The sequence below is a fragment of the Hesperophylax consimilis genome, chromosome 22 (assembly GCF_061612785.1).
Source record: "Hesperophylax consimilis isolate HC1 chromosome 22, BYU_Hcon_1.0, whole genome shotgun sequence".
Taxonomy (NCBI): Eukaryota; Metazoa; Arthropoda; class Insecta; order Trichoptera; family Limnephilidae; genus Hesperophylax; species Hesperophylax consimilis.
In genome coordinates this window covers 30,435,984-30,459,860 of record NC_142857.1, presented here as the reverse complement: position 1 = coordinate 30,459,860, position 23,877 = coordinate 30,435,984, and the positions used below count along the sequence as shown (strand labels likewise).

At 34.2% G+C, this 23,877-nt stretch overlaps 1 protein-coding gene across 1 annotated transcript in view; it reads left to right on the top strand.

The window, feature by feature from the left end:
* Positions 1–11,565: 11,565 nt before the first annotated feature.
* The window catches only part of LOC149413438 (uncharacterized), a 546,764-nt gene continuing 534,452 nt past the window's right edge, over positions 11,566–23,877 (top strand). The window contains 1 exon segment of the mRNA XM_089644997.1: positions 11,566–11,848. Within this exon segment, the coding sequence (XP_089501123.1) occupies positions 11,717–11,848 (132 nt within the window). The 5' untranslated portion in view covers positions 11,566–11,716.

The following is a 23,877-nucleotide window of genomic DNA, read 5'->3' as shown; positions in this document are numbered from 1 at the left end:
AAATCAATTAAGAAATCAGTAATTTAAATAAAAATACCTACATAGAAATAATATAAATGTATCGTCTGTAAGTGGGCTACCCACAGTTTGATAATGCCTTTAGAGGGCGAAACAGCTGTCACGCGTAATAATAATTACTCAGCAGAACTTGTTTAAATATAAACTGTTTTTATAAACCCAATAATAATATTATTGTATATATTAAAAAAAAAAAAAAAAAAAAAAAAACTCTTTCTTACGTTGGAAGAAAGGCAATATATCCTAAAATCTAAATCTAAAAAATAATGTGTAAGAAATTTGCAATTGAAAAATCCCCTTTAATCTCTCAAACCGCTAGCCTGAGAATGAAGAGGAATTATTCCTGGTCCATCCGTCTTCTTCTTAAGCAACTTCCTTGATGTTATTTCCCGCAGCCTCCGCTTGAAGTGATGGATGGAGAGATCCTGTGACATCTTTAATACCACCGTGGGAAGAGTTGAAGAGAGGGAAGAGTTCAACAGACAATGAGAACGTGTGAATGAACACTTCACAATGCGTTTCTTTTCATTGGATCTTTTCTAGTGAAACACTGGCGAACGTTTTCACAATCAAATCGAGTTCATTTTTGTGAACTCGGGAAACTAATGTAATGGTGTAATTCATTTCATCTTTTCGATTTTTACTCTTGACCGTTCGCTCGATACCAGATTTATTTTATTTAACTATTTATATTCCCGTCTGTATGCAGTTAGCGTCCCCAATTGGTGTCGATGATATCAGATTGGGAATTGATATAAATGCCGCAAGGTTGAAGGTAGTAGGACGGTGAAGAAGATTGAGAAGAGGTAGTTGGGGAAGTACCTAGATATTCTGATCTGATTACCAAACACAGCTAAAACATTTTTATATGCAACGTTTCCATTCTGAGTGGTAATCTTTCATTAGGGTGATACCGAAAGTATCTACCACTCTGGGACGTGCCACAAATATAATATATTGTTTTAAATGAATAAGTTGTGAATTAACAAAAATTTAAAAATTAAACTAAATTTGCACGGTGGGATTTGAACTCACCACCTCCGGATTCGTGGCCGAGAGTTGTAACCACTCAACCACGGAGGTCGTCATTATAGACAATGCAGGAGTTTACAAGATGAAAACGAAGTTTAATTGTATGCAAAACTTTTATTAAATCCATATTTACAAAGGGTTATTGTGGCAAATATACAGAAAATAGGTACAGGGTTAAAAAGCACTTTTAATAAAAAAAATACTGTATATCAGTTAGGTAACAATGAGAAGTTAGTATTTCAGTTTCCTGAATTGGAAAATGATGCATTTTAGTAGCTATTTTATAAAAAACTCATAAATTGACATGGCGTGCATGTTGCCAGTTTTATTTTTTATTAATTTATGTTTTAATTAAACCCAAACTGACAACCTAAGAACCTACTTTATAGGTTCATAGTTTGGTTTAAATAAGAGAATAAATAAAACTAACCTCAAAATTTTCACATCAATGACAATGGCTGTCAAGGAACAATCCGTTTTTAAATTTATCGAAATAATTGTTAAAAAGCATTATTTTCCAATTCCGGTAATTGAAATACTTCCCATTATTATCTAACTACTACAAAGTATTTAAAAAATGAAATGTGCTTGTTAAGCTTGTCCCAATTTTCTGTATATTTGCCATTATTCTTTACTTGTTAGTTTCGAAACAAATACTTTACAGAATTATGAACTAAATATGAATATTGTCAGCAATGCGCAACTGAATATTGTTCACGAGGGCGTTCGGCAATTCAATTGCACTGAAGCGACGCGACATTGTGAGTCGAACCAAACATTTCGTACACGTTATATGCTCAAAAGCACTTTTTATTGCAATGATTTATTTTTTAAGGATTTGAGAAGTATGTTTACGAGAGATGGGGAGGCTGAGAGATATATTGAAAGAAGGGTAAATGCAGGTAACTCCATTAATGGAAAATGGAGTGCTGGTACCTACTCTGATGTGTAACAGCGAGGTATGGAACTAGCAAAGGAAGGATGAAGGTAAACTGAATGCTGTACAAATGAGATCCCTCATGTAAAACCATCTGTGATCGCGTGAGAAATGTGGATATCCGAAAAGAATGCAAGGCGTATTGAGTAAAATTAAGAAAGGGACGCTTAGGTTGTTTCTGCATGTAGAGCGAATGAAATAAGAAAGGAGTTAGGGGAATATATGACCTGAGGTGATATCTCACAAAAGCGGCGCTGTACAAATTGTCCAAATATTATTATTATTATTATTAATGTGAATATTAGACGAAGTATGAGACGCTCGAGGAAGACATAGCACGTTCAAGTGAATCAGATATTTGAGTCGGGCCATGTCAAGAGTCAGAAAAATAGAAGAGTATGTATGAACGTGAATGACGCAAGGAAAGTGTGTGCTAAGACTGAGTAGTTTGGCGATCCGTTCTCTCTGCCTATCCCTGCAGTAGTATAGTTATTTAATAAGTTAGTTGATTTATTCCTATAAACTAATGTTTATACATAAGACAAGATTTTTATGCATAGCACAAAAAATAATAAATTATTATAAGAGATTTTTAGTCGCCTGTAATATCAATACAAATTAAAAATATCTCCCGAGTAAAAATACATGCCACCGACGGGAATTGAACCCGCGCCTTCTGATGTCCGGTCAAACGCTCTGGACCACTGAGCCACGTCGGCTTATTTCCAACCCGCAAAATAATTCAATATGTACTAGTACTTCAATCAACAATTACAGCTTATTATATTTTTTCCACCTGTAAACAACCTACTTTATTTTCGTAGGAAAGGCTTTGTTAGTGCTAAATTTCCCAATAGATGGCGTCATCAGAACAGCGGCGACATTTATTTTTGCTCGGGAGATATTTTCAATTTGTATACTTTAAAACTGACTGAAATGATGCACAAAGTCAGAATGTCATGAGTCATTATTTTCTATATCCGTAACTCAATTAAGTGAGATGGTAATAAAACAGTTACAGTAGCAATAGATTGCGCAGAATGCAGACGGATGCACTGGCGTGGTGCAATCATTACGACCTATTACCACTGCTATAACGAACTTATATTTTAGTTCGAGATCATTTATGGTTAAAATTATGTTCCTTTTAGGGGTTTGGTCATATTTATGCTTTGATGTTCTGTCTTCAGTGCAATAACTAAGATAACAGGATACAGCAATGGGGAAGTTACGAACCTAAATTAATGTTTTTAAATAAAACAATGACTTTGTTGGCATCACTTTTATATATTTTCACATGAAACAGATAATTTTTGATGTCAGATTTTAATCAAATATACTGATTCCGGTTGTGGTGCATTAGTAAGCTGGGAAATAATGTAAAATACTTCCGGGTAGTGCTTAACATTCAATCTCAATGAGCTTTTAATTAAACATTGAACTACTTATGATATTAGACAAGCGATAAATTAGGTAACAAAACTATTTTATTAATGTGTTGATAAGTATTTAAACGAAATGAGCATATTTATTTTCTACAAATGCTTGGCAGGTTTTTATGAATAAAACTCCTTTTGTATTTTTCTAGTCTTAAATTATATAAGGGATTCGAAGTGTCTCAATTTAATAGTTGTTTTCAATAGACATTTTAATTCTGTACTTATCGATGATTGATTATATAGGTAGGTACACGCGGTGTTGCGATTCATCATTTTTTATCATCATCTGTTTCGAACAGCGTTACGGTATCCATTATCGGGGCATATATTAATTTTGGCAGTGAAAAGCTCAAATCAACTTCTCTACTTACATTATTATTTTTTGGTAAACTAATGTTTTTAAGACAAGATTTTTTTATGCATAGCACAAAGGGTAACAATTTTACAAGCAATAATTGTTCGCCTGAAACACTCATCCACATTGAAAAATCTCCTGATAAAAGATACATGACGCCAACGGGACTCGAACCCGTGTCCCTTCGATTTCCGGTCGACAGCTCTGACCACTGAGCTATGGCGGCTTATCTCTTACCCGCCTTTTTTTTATATATTATAAAAACAGTTTATTTTTAAACAAGTTCTGCTGTATAATTATTATTATGCGTGACAGCTGTTTCGCCCTCTAAAGGCATTATCAAACTGTGGGTTGTCCACTTACAGACGATACATTTATATTATTTCTAGGTAGGTATTTTAATTTCAATTACTGATTTCTTAATTGATTTCTGTGTAAAAATGTTAGAAATTATTGATGGTTATTACCCTAGTAAAGTTTCCCCAATTAGTGTAATGTTTAAATTTGACTGAATGTCTTAATGTTAGTTATTCCCAAACGATGACTCATAGGGTTATTTTAATAGTATAATTAAGTACTTCAATGTGCACTCGTATTTGTACTAGGTTTGAAGATATCTAGTAGGGGTGAACGAATTATATTGGTTTGTTTATTAATTAGAATAGCTTTCGGATTATTAGAATTTTTGTTAATTTCTAACTGCTCTAAAAGATTCAGTTTATGGCCGTTATTTTGTACGTGTAACGGAGTTGGTTTATTATTATCATTAAGTGAGTGATTTTCATCTAGGAGATGTTTGGCAAATTGAGATTGCATTTTATTATTATTTTTAAAAGATCTTATATGTTCTTTGAACCTAGTGTTAAAGGACCGGCCCGTTTGTCCAACATAAACAGCGTTGCATTCGTCACACTGGAGTTTATAAATGCCACTATTTTGTAATTTGAGTACCTTACTCTTTGAGTTTTTAAGAGATGATCCTAAGTTGTTATTTGTGCGGAAGGCAATATCTAAGCCACATTTTTTGAGGACTTTGGCAATTTTATTAGATGTCTGTCCGATGAATTCTAAACACCCGAATTTATTATTCGTCTTATTATTAGTCGCTGGGTAAATTAATTTAAGGTTATTTGTGTGTTTATTATTATTAATTATTTTTTCCATGTCTCTACCCTTGAAGCCATTATTTTTAGCAATAGTTAGGATTGTATTTTTTTCCTTCTCGTATGCTTTCTTGTCGAGTGGGATGTTAGTAAGCCTATGTACCATTGAGTGGTAGGCAGATAATTTATGTGACCATGGATGTAAAGATTTATAATTAATGGTCGTATCTGTATACGTAGGCTTACGGAAAATTTCAAACGTATGTTTATTATTTTCTCTACCGATTGTTAGGTCTAAAAAATTAATTTTCTTATTACACTCTCTTTCAACCGTAAAGCAGATTTTACGGTTGATGGAGTTAGCAAATGTGACAAAAAGATCTAATTGTCTGTTGGTGCCTTTCCAACAGACCAAAATGTCGTCAACATAACGAACATAGTAAATAATGTGTTTGCTAAAGATTGAATTTAAAATTTGTTTTTCAATGTAATCCATGAATATTTCTGCAAGAAGTGGACTAAGGGGCGATCCCATTGGTAATCCGTCGTTTTGTTGATAGAATTTATTGTTAAACTCAAAGTAGGTGGTTTCCACACAAATTTTAAATAGATCGAATAAGTCTTTTTTAGTAACTGGGTTTATATTTGATTCGTCTAAAATATCTTCAATGATTTTAAGGCATTCTTGAATAGGTATATTGCTTAAGAGGCTTACTACGTCTAAAGATATGAACTGGCAAATGTGCGGTAGATTTATGTTTTTTATTTTATTTACAAGTTCGAGAGAATTTTTAACGCTATGTTTTGGGGAGAATTTAGTATGTTATTTGAAAAGAAAGTTAAGTTTTTTGGCGAGTATTGTCGTTGGGGCGTTTATAAAAGAAACAACGGGACGTATGGGGATATTATCCTTGTGAATTTTAGGTTGTCCGTATAATGCAGGAGCCCTTGGATTCATCACCATTGCACTTCTTCTAGCGTATTTATTTCGGAATATTGATTGGCAATTATTTATTAGGCTGCGCACGTTTACTGAAATTTTGTCCGTTGGGTCTTTTTTTAAGATTTCAAAGTCTTCTGGTTTTAGGAATGCTTCTACTTTATTTAAGTAATCAATTTTGTTTAATATAACGACGGAATTCCTCTTATCCGCTTTAGTAATTGTGAGGTCGCTATTTTTAATTTTGGCTTTAATATCATTTAAAATTTCCGTTTCTTTTAGATTGAATTTATTTTTATTTTTACTGGTTGATTTCAAAGTTTTTCTCAAGATATCCGCTGTTATTTGTTTAGGTAAGCCGTTATTTTTTATTTTAGACAGAGAAATTTCTGTGTCGATTGCCAAAAATTCAATTTGTTTTTAGTGATATCTGAATTTATTTTATATTTGAAGCCTTTATCTAGTAAATTTATTTCATCTTTTTCAAAAGTTTCACCTGATAGGTTAATAGTTTTTAAATAAAACTCCGTATTTGTATTACTTTGATATTCATTGACTTTTACATTTTTATTTTTAGATTCGACAAGTTTTTTAAGTTTATTTTCCTGAGTTTTGAATTTATCAGATATAATTCCGCCGATGTGTTCACGAGTATCGTAATCCAGGGTATCAAATTCCCATGGATGCAGTTTAAAAGTTAATTCCGAATGCAATACCTTGATGTAGTGAAGTATTGTGTCCAGTCCTGGATTTGTCAATAGGCCTTATAGGCCGCGGCCTAGGGGCGGCAGAGTTCAGGGGGCGGCACTCGCTCGCTTTGGTAAGCCGTGTATGCGATTATAAACAAAAAAAGTCCCTGTGGATAGACAGAGTTTTATAATTATTAGACGATAAAAATCATTTTTAAAGGCGCTAATTCCTAGTACTTTAGTTAGGTAGTTACTTATATTTATGCTACTGCCCGGGCGGCAAGGTTGCGGCGGATCGGGGGCGAATGATGTGATGAACAGTCACCCCCACTACCCGCCCGCGCCCGTACGAACACATAATATACCGTATCACGCGCGCGCCGTGCCGGCCCGCACTACAAAGCGGCAGTTTCGTGTGTATACTTATGTCAATTAATTGTAGACTCTACTCCGGATGCAGCACACGTAGATCAACTGACACTTGTGATTAGATATGTTTTAAATAATGGAGAGCCATGTGAGAGATTTCTTAAATTCTTACCTTCTGTAGGATACAAGGCTCAAGATATGTTTGATGCCATTACTTTAGAGCTAGAAAAGTTGATAATGCCTCGAACATGTCAGGAATTAATAATGGTTTACAAGCCAAAATTCAAGAACAAGCACCACTTGCCATGTTCGTCCCTTGTGCAGCTCATTCATTAAATTTGGTGGGAACCTCGGCCGCTGAGTCTTGTACAGAAGCCTGTCACTTCTTCATGTTGCTGGAAGAGGTATATACTTTCTTTGTGAAATCAACCGACCGTTGGAAAAAATTGGCTAATGAAATAGGAAAACGAAAGACGCTGAAGAGAGTAAACCTCACGCGTTGGTCAGCAAGAGCAGATGCCTGTCAAAGTGTAAAAGATTCCTGGGATGAAGTACTTACGGTTTTAAAAATGATTGAAAATGACGCTACACAGAAACCCATCCCACGAATTGAAGCAAAGGGAATTCGCCTTAAATTGGAAAAACTGGAAACGGCATTTATGATCGTATTTTGGAATGCTATTTTGGACAGATTAAATAAAGTGAGTGCTCAGATTTAGAACTCATCTGTTGATGTACTGACGGTATCTGATCTTTATGGATCTCTTCTCGAATTTACAATAGCAGAGCGAGAAAACTTTGATTTTTTCGAAAAAAGTGCAATTGAAATGAGCGCACTTAAGCAATATCAGGGCGACATTAAGAGTAAGAGGAACCCTAAGAGAAAAAAACTTCGTAGACGAAGCATCAAATGAGGAAATTGAAACAACCTCCAGAGACTCTTTCAGAGTCAACACCTTTTTGGTAATTCTGGACAGAATGAGAGCTGAATTAGAGAGAAGACATGGTGCATATATAATCTTTAAAGAAAAATTTTCATAGTCTCAGAAAAAGCTTAGTCTCTTGTGCAATATTACTGTAATGATTTAAAAGACAATTTAGTTCAGGAATGTGTACACTTTTGTAGTCACATTTCCTCTAATAAGACGGCAGAGAAACCTGAATCGACATCATTACTGAATCTTTTTAAGTTTTTGAGGAAACAATCTCTGTGTAATGTTGAAGCAGACTTAATGAATACTATAAGCTATGAAGATATTATAGATGATTTTGTTAATAAAAAAACCCGAATTTTTTTTAAAATTCTTGTTATTAAATTTTACTAATTAAATTAAATTGTACTAATTCGTTTGTTTATTTTATTTTTGAATTTTACATCCTACATTTGAATATTTATTTTGAAAATTGTGTGTCACCTAATGGCAGTCTAAAACTGAGTGATTATGTTTTTTTTAAAATTTTTTATTTATTATTTTTTTATTTTTTATTTTATTTTTATGATAGATATTATCGGTGGCAATTTCCAAGAAGGGGGTAGGGGGCGGCGCAAACGAAGTGGCCTATACTTGTGAAAAGTACAAATACGGCCCTGATTGTGTCCCTTTTCCGACAACATTCCTTAGTCTCCTCCTTCAGCCATATCCTCTGCGCTCGATGCACAGTTTTTATGGCTGCCGAGGATTTGCTTTTGGTAGAAATATGCACGTACTTGGGGATCACGTTTAACTTCAAACACTCTTGGTTAAACCAAAGGTTTTGCACTATTTTCCGATGTTTTAATTTTACGATGTTTTAATTTTAATCGTCTGTAAAAAATCTTAATGTTGTATCCATTCAGAGATGGCATATCCTTTGAAATTTCCAGTGGAAAATAATCAAATGAACATACTGAAGGATTTATTTTGAATTGCAGGAAATCTTCACGTTTGAACATTTTCTATTTTAACACCCATTACACATTTTCTGAACATTTGGAACTGTCAATTATACATACCTAAATGGTATACTAAAACTACGATTGACCGCCAGAAGTCACTAAGTGACATTACGTCACAATTGAGTTAGAAGTCACAGTATACCTATTTTGTTATCCTATACCCCAATAAATAAGTAATTATGTCAAATAACAAATTGTTTTTTGTACTGTTATATATCGATTGGTTTAAGCCAAACTTTATCTGAACATATACGTTAGGTCCCCAGTCCGGTGAAAACGACCAATAAATAAATTGTGTTACTTATTTCACTTTGCACGCAACGGGGATTTGAACTTGTAACTTGTTGTTGGTTGCGCAGTACAAAATGTACATGCTAAATGACGCAGAAACCTCAAAATAATTCTCTAACACGCACGAAACTTCCAAAATATCATTCTTTGACAATTATTCTAGAAACGAAACAAAATCCGATAATTGACTAGCTACCTATTTACTAATTGAAAATAATTATGGAAAAAATATTTTTGAATCTGTCCATTGAGTACAATATCTGTATGCAGATGAACTGAAATCTGGAGGAAAAAACTCCAGATTTCAGTCTCTACCTGAACATGAACGCGAATCCAACGACCAGTGTATCTACCTGAACATGAACGCGAATCCGGCGAAGGACAAGTGTTTCTATCTAAACATGAACGCGAATCCGACAAAGGACCAGTGTTTCTACATGAATATGAACGCGAATCCGATGAAGGACTAGTGTTTCTACATGAACATGAACTCGAATCCGGTTCTAAGGACCAGTGTTTCAATAGCTATTGGAAATGTTATGTAGGGCCGTGAGTTTCTTGATGATGAAATGAATAGAAAAAGGGAATTGAAATGAGGATGCCACCAGAATATTGAAGTCCCACTTTGATGATACTTTGCACGCAACGCGGACTTGGTGTTGGGTGACCATTAGAAAGCGGCAACTCTTCGTCTCCTAGTGACAAAAAGGATAGGGCGGGAGTGGGAGGTAGATATAGATTAAATTTAAAATTGTAAAAATAATAATCGACTATATGCCCAAATATTTGTTGATAAATATTCAGGTTTTTAAGCTCCAATAAGTTATCCATAATAAAAGCTACCCTTTTATGAACCCGTAAACTAAATAAATTTATTTATTACAGAGAATTGAGCCGGACTGCTTTTCTGATATTATATTCAAACCACAATTATTTATGCAGGTTAATAATATTATAAAAAGTTCCTGAATTTAAAAGTTTGGCATTTAAGAAGGTTTGTATATATTCCGTTACAATAATCTAGACGCCAGAAGATTTAATTTTAATAATAATTTCAACACATCTTAATGGCACTTCACAAAGTTACTGAATTACTTTGCCATAGACCACCCCAAGTGGTTCGCTACTTTTGGCGACTTAGCAGGGGTGACTGGATTCATCGGGTGAGGTTTGTCTAGATCTTGGCAGCGGATGTGAATATCAGACATCGATCTTTTTCGTAGCTTGAGTATTTTTTTAGAAACACGTAAAAATCAGTTAATTAAATCGCCAGAGAAAATGCATTAAATAATGTACAGTGGACAAATTGTTAAATTTATTTATTATTTTTTTAAATGAAAGACGACCATTATCAGGTTACGAATAACCTGATAATATTTAATAACGGAAAATGTTGCTTGTGTCGTGATGGAGGACTTAGCAAGCACATAAATTGAATACACTACGCCTGGGTGGGACCCAGACGCGATGTTAATTTAGCCACCGATCAATGAACGGATAATTTTACGAATGAAACAATAAAGTCAACCAACGCATTGTCGTGGTTGCATCCACGTGGCTCAGCTCGCTCTAAAATGGATGAAGGGATGATGGATGAAGGTGTTAAAGCAACCTCCTTGAAGGACGATCCTTTAATTTAATTTAATTATGTATATAGTGCTTTACCACAATTCTTTGATTAAACGTGATATTAATGTTTTATTAATTTATTTTCAGATTCCGAAAGCGATAGCCCTTCAAAAACACGAAATAAAAAAGGTTAAATTTGAAAACCTTGTGGAACGCCATGATTAATTAAATCACACTTTACCAACGATGAACACAGACGCGGGCTCGCCCCTGGACTCCAGATACGATTTTAAATCCACTGAGAGTGCGGCGGCTACAAATAGCCGGCCCAGCGTCCCGGGCAACTCCGGGTCGGCATTACAGAAAGTAATTACAGTCAGTTCCGGCGCAGATACTGCCTTAATCCCGGGATCACTGCTGAGATGCGGTCTCTCTCCATTCCACCAAAGAGACCGTTGCTAGGAAACCACCCCGATGCAGTTGACACGATACAGTTTGTCCTAATTCCCAGTGCTTATTGTCAGTAATCTAATTTCAGTTTGCATTGTTTTCATGTTGATTACTAATTACATGTTGTTATGTTTGAATTCATCAGTTAGGGAGTGTTTCTGAGTGATTGTAGAAAGTTTTGTGGTATGTTGTTCGTTTTCACACCAGTGTTTTAAAGTTTTCAATTTCGATTTAATCAAAGTGGTCACTTTACCGGTAGTAGGTACGCTCGATAAGCAGGAGGTCGGTTCGCGTGCATTTTCACAGAGGGAAGGTACTAAATTATTTCCCTTTCAGCACAAGCCATGCGTGGTGAAACGATCTTTATGATAAATCTAAGAGTTTATAATAATAACATCCTTCCATTTTCAAACTATAAACGAAAAAATGATCGTGGAACAAAAAATTAATATAAGAATCATTTTTAAGGTAGTTTTAAAGTAATAATAAATTTAGCTGACAGATTATAATTAATCGTGTCAGTGCGTAATTCGCAGTAGAAGCAGGTGTAGGCTGTGAAGAAGCCTTAAGGTCTCAGGGCTCGAGGAGATGAAGCTGAGCGTGTCAGCGTACAGGGCCCACGCCTCAGCTCACAAGAAGATCCTGTCTAGCAGCTACCAGCTCAACTATGGTAGCACCGCCCCGGCGCCCTCATCCTGCACTACACTTCCACAGTTTAAGGTGAGTCCTCTCTGTTCTCTCTGTCTATATGTACATACTGACGACCGTTTAATTTATTTAATTATTTAAAATAACCTAAGCCACGTCCAAACGAACGTACAGTACAGTAGTGCCTAGTGTTCTTCATCAGTCGTTTTCTCATTGCCAAGGATCATGACCCCCACTCCATCTCTTCTGTTTGAAGAGCCTCCTCCACTCCTCAAAATCCTGTGCGGAGAAGACTAGCTTAAATTACGCCAATCGCACAGTCTATAATAATAATACTTTGGGTATTCCTGCAATCTTGTTGAACTTAAACACTCTTTTCAATGATCTGAATATGTTTAAATCGTCGGAAACAAGCATTATCACAGGTATTTCTATATAAAATTCTAAATTATGCATTTGATCTTCAGGATTGCTTGCATTGATATGCTTCGTAAGTAATTCGGAATTTATTTCAGAGTAGATATTCTGGGATTAACTACCATGATATGTACTACTCATTGCCCAGAAGACTTGTGGGGGGAAATATTTTTTTCGAGTCAGTGAATATCTAGAATTTATCACTTAATAAATATAAAAGATTGATGCAGGGACAGTTCAGTTATGAATAAAATCCGTCGTGAAAATATTGCCTGATTTTTTTAAACTTTCCAGTTGTCTACAATTAATCTTTAGTCGATGGTCACGCATTGTTTTAAAACCCTTCTAATTATTAATTAAGTTAATCGATTATGTATAGTTAACATAATAAGGCTTCCTCTTGCACTAAAAAAGACGTCGTAAAATCTTAGTGGTCCCGAAGAGGAAAAACAAAAACAACACTTTCCCACCAATTTCGGAAGAGGTCACTTTTTCTGAACTCACGGATATATAAGTACTATTTATTCTCTGCCTGATACTTAAGTTTAAACAGGTAGCAAATAAGGTACTTAAAAAATTGACAAAATTAAAAATTTACAATTCTGCAAATTACCATGTACAACGTGACCTTAGAAAGGGGTACCCCAGTCCGGTCACATTCTTTTCAACAATTGTAAAAAATAATAATAACTTGAAAACTGAAAATTGGCATCCTGTAATCAACTGTGAAGATGTTGAAATATGTTCAAAGAACTTTGAAAACATTTTGTCCACGCATATAGAAAAATCTAAAACTGAAATTCCGAATCGTAATCTGGCAAAAAAATAAATTCTTGAAACCGTGGATCACTCAGGGTCTATTAAATTCGATAAGAGGAAAAAGTAAGCTTTACAAACAAACAATTAATTTCCCGGACAACGTAGAATTAGATTGTAATTGTATTGTAGATCGCGACTAATCAAAATCAGTAAAGATGACTACTACAGACATAACAAATAAGCTCTGAAAACAACCCTAAAATAATCAACTTTGCAGTAGAAAACAATAAACAAAACAGTCATAATTGAAAATTCATTAAATAAACTAAAAGTCAAATAAATGAAATTAAAGATGAAAATAACGTTATAATAAATGCCAAAGAAAACCCAAAATAATGTGCAATGTTTTCAACTCATTTTTTGCAAAAGTGGGACAAAACATAGCCAAAGAAAATAATGTTACAAAAGGATCAAATAAACAACCAATTATAGAAAATATACAACATCTAAACTCACTATTCCAATTTCAGCGAAGTAGATATTTTAAACATAATTGAAAATATGAAAGGAAGGTTGTCTCCAGGTTATGACAATATGATGATAAAACCATTAATCACTTAATAAATGTGAGTCTCAAGAATGGAATATTTCCGTCTAATTATAAGAAAACGGTTCCATGATAACTCAACACAGTGACAATTCAACACACTTTTAAAAAGTAATATAAAGTCATTAGAAACGATAATTTTTTTTTAACCTAACCTAACCTACTTAACCCAGTTAATAAAGTTTTTGTTTCACCACTTTCCATGACTTTAAATAACTTTGTTATTTAAAGATGTGATGATTTATCCGGTCACCATTTTTTTTATATCACACATATTTAATTTGTATTTTTACGGTGACTGGATAAATCATCAAAATGATAATTCATCACATCTTTAAAAAGTTATATAAAGTCTTGGAAAGTGATGAAACAAAAACTTTATTAAATGGGTGAAGTAGGTTAGGTTGGGTTGGGTCAGTGATGGGCAAAGTACGGCCCGCGGGCCAAGTCCGGCCCGCCAGGCTAGTCAATCCGGCCCGCGACATTGTTTTGAATAACCCTACCACAATTTACCAATTGAACCAAATGTATTTTCTACGTAGATGGAATAGAATACTTAACGGTTTCTTTCTCATTGTGTTTTAAGTACGGTATTATTGCATCTAATATTAGTTTGCACACAACCTCGCGCTATGCAGATCGGTAGCATGGCGAATGCATGGCGATGTGAAGTGCAATGCGTGACATGCGAGTGTTGCTCGGCTAAGTTTGGGACGAATCGGGCGCTACCATTTTCCTTTCCTCTGTTGTCAAGGTCACTGTTCAATCGTTCAATGTTCATCAGTGTAGTTCGGACAGTCGCGACGCGACGTCGCGTGCGTAGTCAGTGTCAAGTCACCTCTGCGGCTGTATGTCTGGCTTGTGTTTCTATGGTTGTGCTTTTTTGGTAGTGTTTTTGACATTTTTGATCATTACAATGGCAAGTAAAAAACGTAAAGTTGATTCAGAATGTCGTATTTTTAAAGATGAGTGGACTTGGAAATACTTTTTTACACATATTAAGGATAAACCTGTGTGCCTAATATGCAATGAAGTTGTAGCGGTATTTAAGGAATTCAACCTCTCACGACACTTCATGACAAAACATAACAACGCCACTTATGAAACTATGACCGAAGAGGAACGGTAGCAAAAAGCAGAAGCTCTACGTAAGAAACTGTCAGGTCAGAAAAATATTTAAAAAAAAGCAGTTCTCAAAAGCTAGCTACACATGCCAGTTTCGTTGTAGCATATAATATTGCAAAAAGTAACAAAGCATTTTCTGATGGTGAATTTCTAAAAACTTGTATGATCCAAGTATGTGATATTTTGTGTCCTGACAAAACGAAGGATTTTGAGACAGTAAGTTTGTCTCGAAAAACAATTTCTTCTAGAATTGAAGTAATTGATAAGCAGTTTGTCTCACAACTAGAGTCAAAGATAAGCGAGTTTAAATTCTGTTCTTTTGCGTTGGATGAAAGTACGGACATAATTGACACAGCTCAGTTACTGATATTTATAAGAGGTGTTGATGACAACTTTTGTGTTACTGAAGAATAAGCTTGCATGCGTTCATTAAAGGGAACGACCAAAGGATCAGACATTTTTCAAGAATTTCAATAAAATATCACGTCTTTGAAAGTACCTTTGACCAAAATTTGTAACATCACTACTGATGGAGCACCGAATATGACAGGGACGAAATCTGGTCTCGTAGGCATGTTTAAGGAATCATATCCTAGGAACGAAGCTGTGTTTCTTCATTGTATCATACATCAAGAAGCTCTGTGTAAATCTGCTTTAGACATGAAGCATGTGCTTGATGTTGTTATTAAGCTTGTTAATAGCATTCGTTCACGAGCACTCAATCATAGACAATTTCGAGAGTTTCTTGACTCATTGCAGTCTGAGTATTCTGATGTACTTTACTACACTAAAGTAAGGTGGCTCAGTGCAGGACGAGTTTTCGAACGAGTTTGGGATTTAAAAGACGAAATAATCTCTTTCATGGAAGAAAAAGGAATGGACGAATGTGAACATATGAAAGATATTGTATGGCTTTCAGACTTTGGATTTTTTACAGATCTTCTCAGTCACATCAATAAATTGAACCTTAAACTCCAGGGAAGAAATCAATTAATCAATAATATTTGGGGTCATATCAGGAGTTTTAAAATGCAATTGAATCTATTTTCTAAACAACTAGTCAAGAAAGACTTTACCCATTTTCCAAGACTAAAAACTATTGCAGTTAGGGAGGACCAACTTAAGAACTATGAGAAAAGCGTGAAATATCTTTATGAAGAATTTGAACGAAGATTCCAAGACTTCAAAGTTATAGAACAGGACCTGGACATTTTTAGTATGCCATTTAATATGGATTGTGAATCAGTCAAACCAGAATTGCAGCTCGAATTGATTGAGTTGCAATGTAACACTGAATTGAAGCAACTGTTTTTCAACGTTTCCAAAATTGAGTTCTACAAGGCCCTGTCAAAATCAAGTTTCCCAAACCTGAAATCTCACGCTCAGAAGATAATTGCGATGTTTGCATCTTCCTACATCTGTGAACAGGTGTTTTCTACTATGAAGCTTCGCAAAAACAGTGTTAGAAACCGATTGACTGACCACCATTTAGCTTCACTACTGCGAATCAGCTCATCCCAGTTTTTACCAGATTATGATAAACTTTTAGAAGCTCAGCCACAGTTTCATCTGTCACATACGCCTTCATACTCTTCTAAAGAATAATCAATTTTTGTTACTTTTTTACCATTTTAGCATATAATGTACTCAATATTGTACAAGATGTAAAAATTAATAAATAAAGTACTTACATCACTTATAAATAATTATTTTATTATTTTTTTTTCCGGCCCGCCTAGATAATTTTTTATTTTATCTGGCCCTTTTCTTAAAAAGTTTTTTCATCGTTGCTAATGACTTTAAATCACTTTTTAAAAGTATGTTGAATTGTCGATGTGTTGATTTATCATGGAACCATTTTTACCAATGAAACGTAAAGTAATCGAGTAGTTCTAGTTGGTAGTAGTTCTATATGGAAGGTAACTAGGCTGAGTAAATCAGAGCTGTCTATAATAATAATATATATAATCCATCACCGACAACATAGACTATTCTATCTCCCAGCCTGCAGGAGTAACTTGTCAATTGTCATGCCAGTGGTGAGAGCAATCTTGCTGTTGAACAGAATCAATTCGGATATCGATATTTTTAGCATCACTGAAGCTGCCTTTAAAAGGCAAGCTCTAATATTACCAGTACAGTTGAGATATCCCCACTTTTTATATTAATGTAAGAATTTTTACGACCAAAATATATTTGAAAAACGCATTAAAATGAGCAATTTTGTAATATTTTTAAAATTAATAAACGGAATTGAATTGGATTGAAAATACCGTTATAAATTTTTAAAATAAAAGTCAGTAACAAGTGACCTGTATAAGAGTTTTAATAATTTTATTTCGTTTATCAAGTGGTCGTAATTTATGGTTTCAAGGTAACCGAGTGTAAATAGTCAATTGATTTTAATTTAAAAAAAAAAATCAATGGAATCGAAGTGGATTTTAAAGTGAGGGGACAGGATAGAAAAGTTGTGTTCGACTTTGACATTGTATTTAACTTTGAACTTAAAAATATAAGATTTTTAATGTTGAAGTGTTCTTAAAGTCGTAATGGCTCTTAAATCATAATGGTTCTAAATGCCGCCTAACGATTTCAATTTCAAAGGTTTCATACACTTCAATAACTACAGCAACTATAAATCATTTTCCAATTAGGTTTCGAAATTTGTCCACCTCCCGCAGCGCCCGTTCAAATGTGCGCTTCAAGCAAGTCCCGTAATATACCTTATATTAATTACGCTCCAAGTGACAAAATAGTTTTCGACTGTCGCTCGCGCGCATTTGGCATTAGCCCTGTCCGGACGACCAATTTGCGGTCAGCTGACCAAGTGGGACGTCCACTCTACTGAAGATGAAATAACAACTAAACAAATCATTTTTATTAGGTACCTACTTATTTATTATAACATTTAAAAATATTATAAATTCAAAAACATATATTAAGGATTAGAATAATACACAAATAACATTGTTTACATCACTTTAATATATATGACCTATAATACAGAGGTTATATATATTTAAGTGATGTAAACAAAGTTATTTGTGTATTTTTCATAGACATATGAACATTAGTAGACCTGCCCTAAGTGATTAAAAGCGTATTATTCCCCACTCCCCATACCGGTTCCATTGGAGCCGGCTGGGCTCGCGTATGGCCTCCCGTGAATCTAGAAAATGTGACGTCATCATTCTTGTGCGAACTAGCGTCGAGCTATGGTCGAGACATCATCGGTTCATTTTACGAAATAACACGGCAAAATGGTAGCTTGTGCTATGAAAACTTGTAGAAATAGATGTGAAAAAGAGAATAAACCCAATTGTCGTACCTATTACATTCCATATGTAAGCATTATTTTACTGTATTTTAAGCTTATTCACATCGTATAATATGGATCAGTTATAGAAACATATACTATCACATCGAGATACATCTGAACGCAAAATACAAAGCCGTTTGCATAAGGATCAGGGATGTGCCTTCGCCTTTTGCGCTTTGATAAAATACATAATCGTATCATTTGGAACTTCTATTTTTTCATCTGTTATATCTCGCTGGAACTCCGTCGTATTAATAAATAATAATAAACCAATCATTTTAAAATTCCACTTTAATGGCGTTATTACTAAACGAGTTTCGAATTTTACACAAATCATAAACAACACTTAATATAGGATAAATGGTTTGTTATCAATTGTGAAAAATTGGTATGTTTGGAAGTAAAATGTAGATACAGTGAGCATGTTTGGAATGAAAAATGTATGTGTCATTTTGCTGTCCGATGATGTTTTTCATCTATTAAAATTAAAAATATTATATTTTTCTATCGCACGTCGCCACCGATCATATATTATCTTTGGATCATACTATCACACGTCGCAACGGACCACGTGTTAGGTACGCGCTTGTTTTGTATGTACGGTACTGCTGGAACGAGAAGGGGTGCATATCACGTGATGCGCTAGGTTATTCCGAGTGGCGATGTGTGATAGAAAATCATGTTTTTTGTTTTTAATTGAAAAAGTGTCATCGGACGGCAAAATGATGTCCAAATTTTTACTCCAAATACTCTGGTAAAAGCTGTGTGTATATAATTTCATTTGTTTTTTTAGTGGTTTTACTTTTATATTATCTTCTTAAAAGTGAAATGTTGTATATTTTCTTAAAGATTTCATTATTTTATTATTAATAGGAACAGAGCGGTTGTGACAACCCTCCAAAATTGGTCGAATGTAGCGATTCTCAAGTGTGCTCATCGTTGTTTACTGGGAAGTAAATTATAAACATTTATATAAGTGTCTTAACTAAATACGTAAACAAAATATTCGACTCTGAAAATAGAAGAAATTTACTTTGCCGAATTTGGACTTCGCAAATTTGTTCATAACGTGGCGAGTAATTTGCGCTCCCATGTAAAAATGTCTATTCATTAAAAAGCAGATTTTACTTTTAAGAACTAAATGGTGATATTATAATGCGAGATGCCTATATACTGTCAGATTGATTTATTGACGAATCACAGTCAGCTTTCCCCTCTGCGTTCCCCAACTGTTGATTTTACCCCTCACCTTTAAATTCTAGTCTATTAATATTCATATTATGTCTGTGGTATTATTCTAATAAATAATGACATCACAAAGTAATAAGCTTTCAGAAGAAATTTTCTTCGAAAAATTTATTTAGGAATAGATAGTTAAATTACTTAATGTTGCACAAATGAGATCCCTTAGAACCATGTACGATTGTGTGAGAAATGTGGAGATCCGCTAAGAGTGTAAAGCCGATGTAAGCGTAATGAGTAGGATTAAGAAAGGGACGCTTAGATGGTTTTGGAATGTAGAGCGAATGATCGAAGAAAGGAGTGAAAGAGAATACATGACGCAAATGCAAATGACAGCAGAAGTCGGGGACGCCCGAGGAAGACATGACACGATCAAGTGAATCAGATATTTGAGTCGAGCCATGTCAAGAGTTATAATAATAGAAGAGTATGTATGAGATGATTTATGAGTGAGGCAAGAAGTGTGTGCCAAGACCGAGTTGTTTGGAGGTCCTGAAATCACAAGATTTGTAAGTAGGTACTTAAATATCTACCTACTTAATTATGAACCACATATTTTATTGAATTTCAATTATGGAATTGTACAGATTCAAAGACAATTCTTTTCTAAACTTGCTTTAGGCAAATAGGTACTTTAATATTGAAAAAAATCCGAATAAGAAAGTTCAAATAAACCCGACGATTTTCCATTAAAAAATAGTTTTTATTGAACCATAATCAAAGTAAGGCATCTAACAAAGCAAGGCTTTCTAAAAAGTTAACGGATTAACAAATAACAAATTTACAGATAGACAAAACGAGACAGAATGCAAAACGGTAGATTTAAAATAGGACGCCCAGTCAATAAAAGACTCAAACAGCACGCTAAAATATCGTTACATCATAGATAAGGAATCGGAAAGGTTAACAACGATACAAATTCCGTTGTATTGTTTTGATTTACCATTTTACTGCCCAACTTCATCTAGGACTTTAATTTCAAAATGGAAAGAACAAAATGTCCTTTTCTTCCGAATCTAACAAAACTAGTGAAGTAAACTGGCAAATAATGTTGAGTGACGCAAGATTTAACAAAAAGTTTTAGATTTGATAAAGTTGGATTGATGGTTTTGCTACAATCTCTACGGTTGTATGATCCGATGGTTCTATTGGTCCAATTATACCTGAAGTGACGATACCTTTGCTCGGCGTTTTACCCCAGGGAAATAGTATCTATGTTGATCACCGATGCATTCATTTCAGACGAACAATTTCCCTGCCGTTTAACGTTTGATTTCAATGTCGTTAATCTGCACGTTGGCTTTATTGCATATTTTACTGCTAGTTATTTAAGTTTACTGCTAAAATCCTACCGGCTGCGCCAGCTGTTGTGTTCGTACAAACAGGTCTCCAACTCGTCTTGGAAGGAGTTTATAAATAATAAGTTCTTTTAGATTAATCAGGAATTTATTATTACTCCGCGTATTATAATGGTGACTCGGTAGTCGACATAACTAGTAGCTGGCTATTTGGAATCTGAAACAGTATGTTTATCTGAGAGCCTTACCACTGGCCCTGGCGACTACTGGCCACAGGCTCCATCTTGTGGACTTCCACGCAAGCTCTAAGCACTGCCATCTGTTCGTGCATCTATGAAACTCTTACTTCCCAACATCATTAGAAAATAAATAGTCGTCACGGGACGCCTCACAGACGTGAAACAGCGAAATTGATTTTTAATAAAGGAAATTAAATGTAAGTAAAAAAGTTTTGATAATAAAACAATTATTTTATTATTATTAAAATATACACAAATAAATATATTACAAATAAAAAATTAATCATCATTCAGATTAGATCCATCGTCTATTTTAGTGAGAATAGAAGTGAAAATATAGCACAGAGTAGCGGAAAGAGCCAACAGTTGGCCGAATGAAGCGTCGCTCCGTGCAAGCGCGTAGTTCCTTCTTGCCACGCTTGCCTAGCAATAATCGGTTTCACAAGCGCCAAAAGATAAAAAAAAATTAAAATACCATTCCAATAAAATATAAAATAAAAAGTATTTTCCGGTATTTTTTTATATCATAGTTAGGTAGGTACTTTGCTTATCTGAACTTTTATTCCTATTCTAAAAATGTCAACTAAAATAATTTTGTTAAAATATTATATTAGTAGTATATAAGTAGGTACTTTATCTTTTGACTGAATTCTTGATACAATCACTTTCAATTTTGAAATTAAAAACAAATCCGAGTTTAATTGAACCAGAGTTACAAAACAGACCAACCGAAACCACAAGCGATATAAGTAAGTTTGATAACTCAGAAACGGAGTGTATTGATCTGTGGACAAAAAAATTATTTTAAATCAAAAACACTTTTCATTCATGCTTATTCTTGCCTTTTGTATTATTACTAAAATAAAATAAAAAATATTACAGACCGACAATTTTATCCAATGTCTATTTTACTGAAGTATCGAGTTACAAATAAATTGTAACTTTTCTCAAAGTTATCCAATACATCTTTTAGCTCCAAAAAGACACCATCCGGATCCTAATAAATAAAATAAGATAAAAACTCTATGTTCAGTCTATTTTATAAAAGAAAACGAACTGGCCATGGCGAAGCAACAAATTAAAGAAAACGTGTTTCGGATTATATCAGATAAGTGCTTTAAACATAATTAACGCGGAGTAGCTTCACAAACTCGCAATTTATTAAATCCGTCCATTAATTACGTTGTTTTTTGCGTAAAATAACATCTAATAAGCTAAGCAACTTTCTCTTCTCGGAAATCTTTACAATATCCAACAGGCGCCTATTACTTCATCCGTTGGTTCAGGAAATACATTAATTTATTGTTATACTTTAAGTTATTCATTCATATTTTTTGGTAAAATTTTTCATGGCTGCAATCTTGTAAACTTTTTTTTAACTTATGTTTTGGATTAACAACATATTTTTTTATGGAACAAATAAATATATTTTATTGCTTAATTATCAATGCTCTTTTGTGTCTTTACGTGATTGTTAAAACGATAAAAAGACATCTCCTTAGCAAAGCTTAGGGAGATTAACGTTTTACATGGTAGGCACAAAGATGTATCAATCTAATATCTTGTCCTCGTCTGTTAAAAATATGCTCTAACAATAAATTATGAAAATAATGTTGCGGATTGAAAATTATTGCAATGTTCTAGAACCGCGAATTTCAAGTTTTTGGCATCAAACAAACAAATCAAACAGATTTACTACTTCATAGTAGAGATTCAATTTCTATTAATAAAAAATTATTCTCTGAAAAAACGGTTAGAAGATGCTGTGTTTGAATGATTCTTTAAAAATGTGACATGTCTGTTATTAAATTAAAAATTTTCACCGCCTTTATCCACTTCGACTTAAAAAATCCTCAAAAGTCTACGAAAGATAATATTACGATTTCCGGTATACTTTTCTCGGCAATAAATATCTCTGCCTGTTTGCCGATCACAACACTAATCCTGCAGCCAAAGAACTGCTTTATATTCTTCCTTCTGTAATTCTGGAAGTTACGCAATACTCACAAAACATATTTTTTATTGTTATTGCGTTTATTTCTCAAGTTCGTCTAGAATAAAAATTAGAATTAAATAAAACGATATATTTTCAAGAAACCTAAACAATATAAATATGATTTAAGATTTTCACGGCCAAAAGTATTTTTGTTATTTGTTTTTGGGGTGCTATGCCGTGTTGGGCTAACCCCTTCTTTAGCCAACGTTTCGGACAACGTTACAGTGTCCATCATCAGGATGATCGAAACAACATAATTTAACAAAATAATTCGGGATTTTACCAAAAACATTTTAATTCATTTTCAAAATCGAAAAGTAATTGATTTATTTTTTATATTAACTCTACGCAGAAGGTCCTGATGAAGAAAATTCCATTCGGGCCTATGTCATCTTTGGGGATGCTGTGTGGATATTTTTTTGAGGAAATGAAGGAGAAGAAGATCTGGGAAGGAAAAGGGTATGAGGGTTGGGTAAAAATATCTCCCTCGACCAGTCTCCTTAAATCCGGCCCGCCACACAGTAAGTGGGCAGACGCATCCCCTTGAACCCGGCCAGTCACCAAACGTAGCTAACAAATGAGGTAACCTATGGCAGAAGTTTGGTTATCCAATAAATGGTTCCCGAGGCGGCGGTCCCCATACCCGCCTCCCAAATTGATATATTAAATAGTCATATTTTTTCACGTCATCACAAAGTAATGAATTCCAACCTGTCATCATTAAAGGTGGGAAATTTTTTTTACGGTAAAAGTGCCTTTCAAAATTTATTGTGTAAGTAAATCTGTCTGTACTGAAAAATAAATAAATCATTTAAAATATCTGAAATAGAAATTGGATAGGGGTTATTTCCGAAGTCACTCTTCCAGCGAAAATAGATACTACCCCGGAAGCCTTTTCAATTTTTTTTCGGGAAAAAATTGAATCCATTCGCGCTTCCACATCTCACGCCCCTCCGCCAATATTCACTGTAAATTCTTAAGGAATGTTGTCTTCCTTCAAACCCACAACGCTGGAAGAAGTAATAAAAATTGTTTCAAACTCACCTAATAAGCAGTGCAGTCTTGATCCTATACCGACATGGTTATTCAAACAATGTTC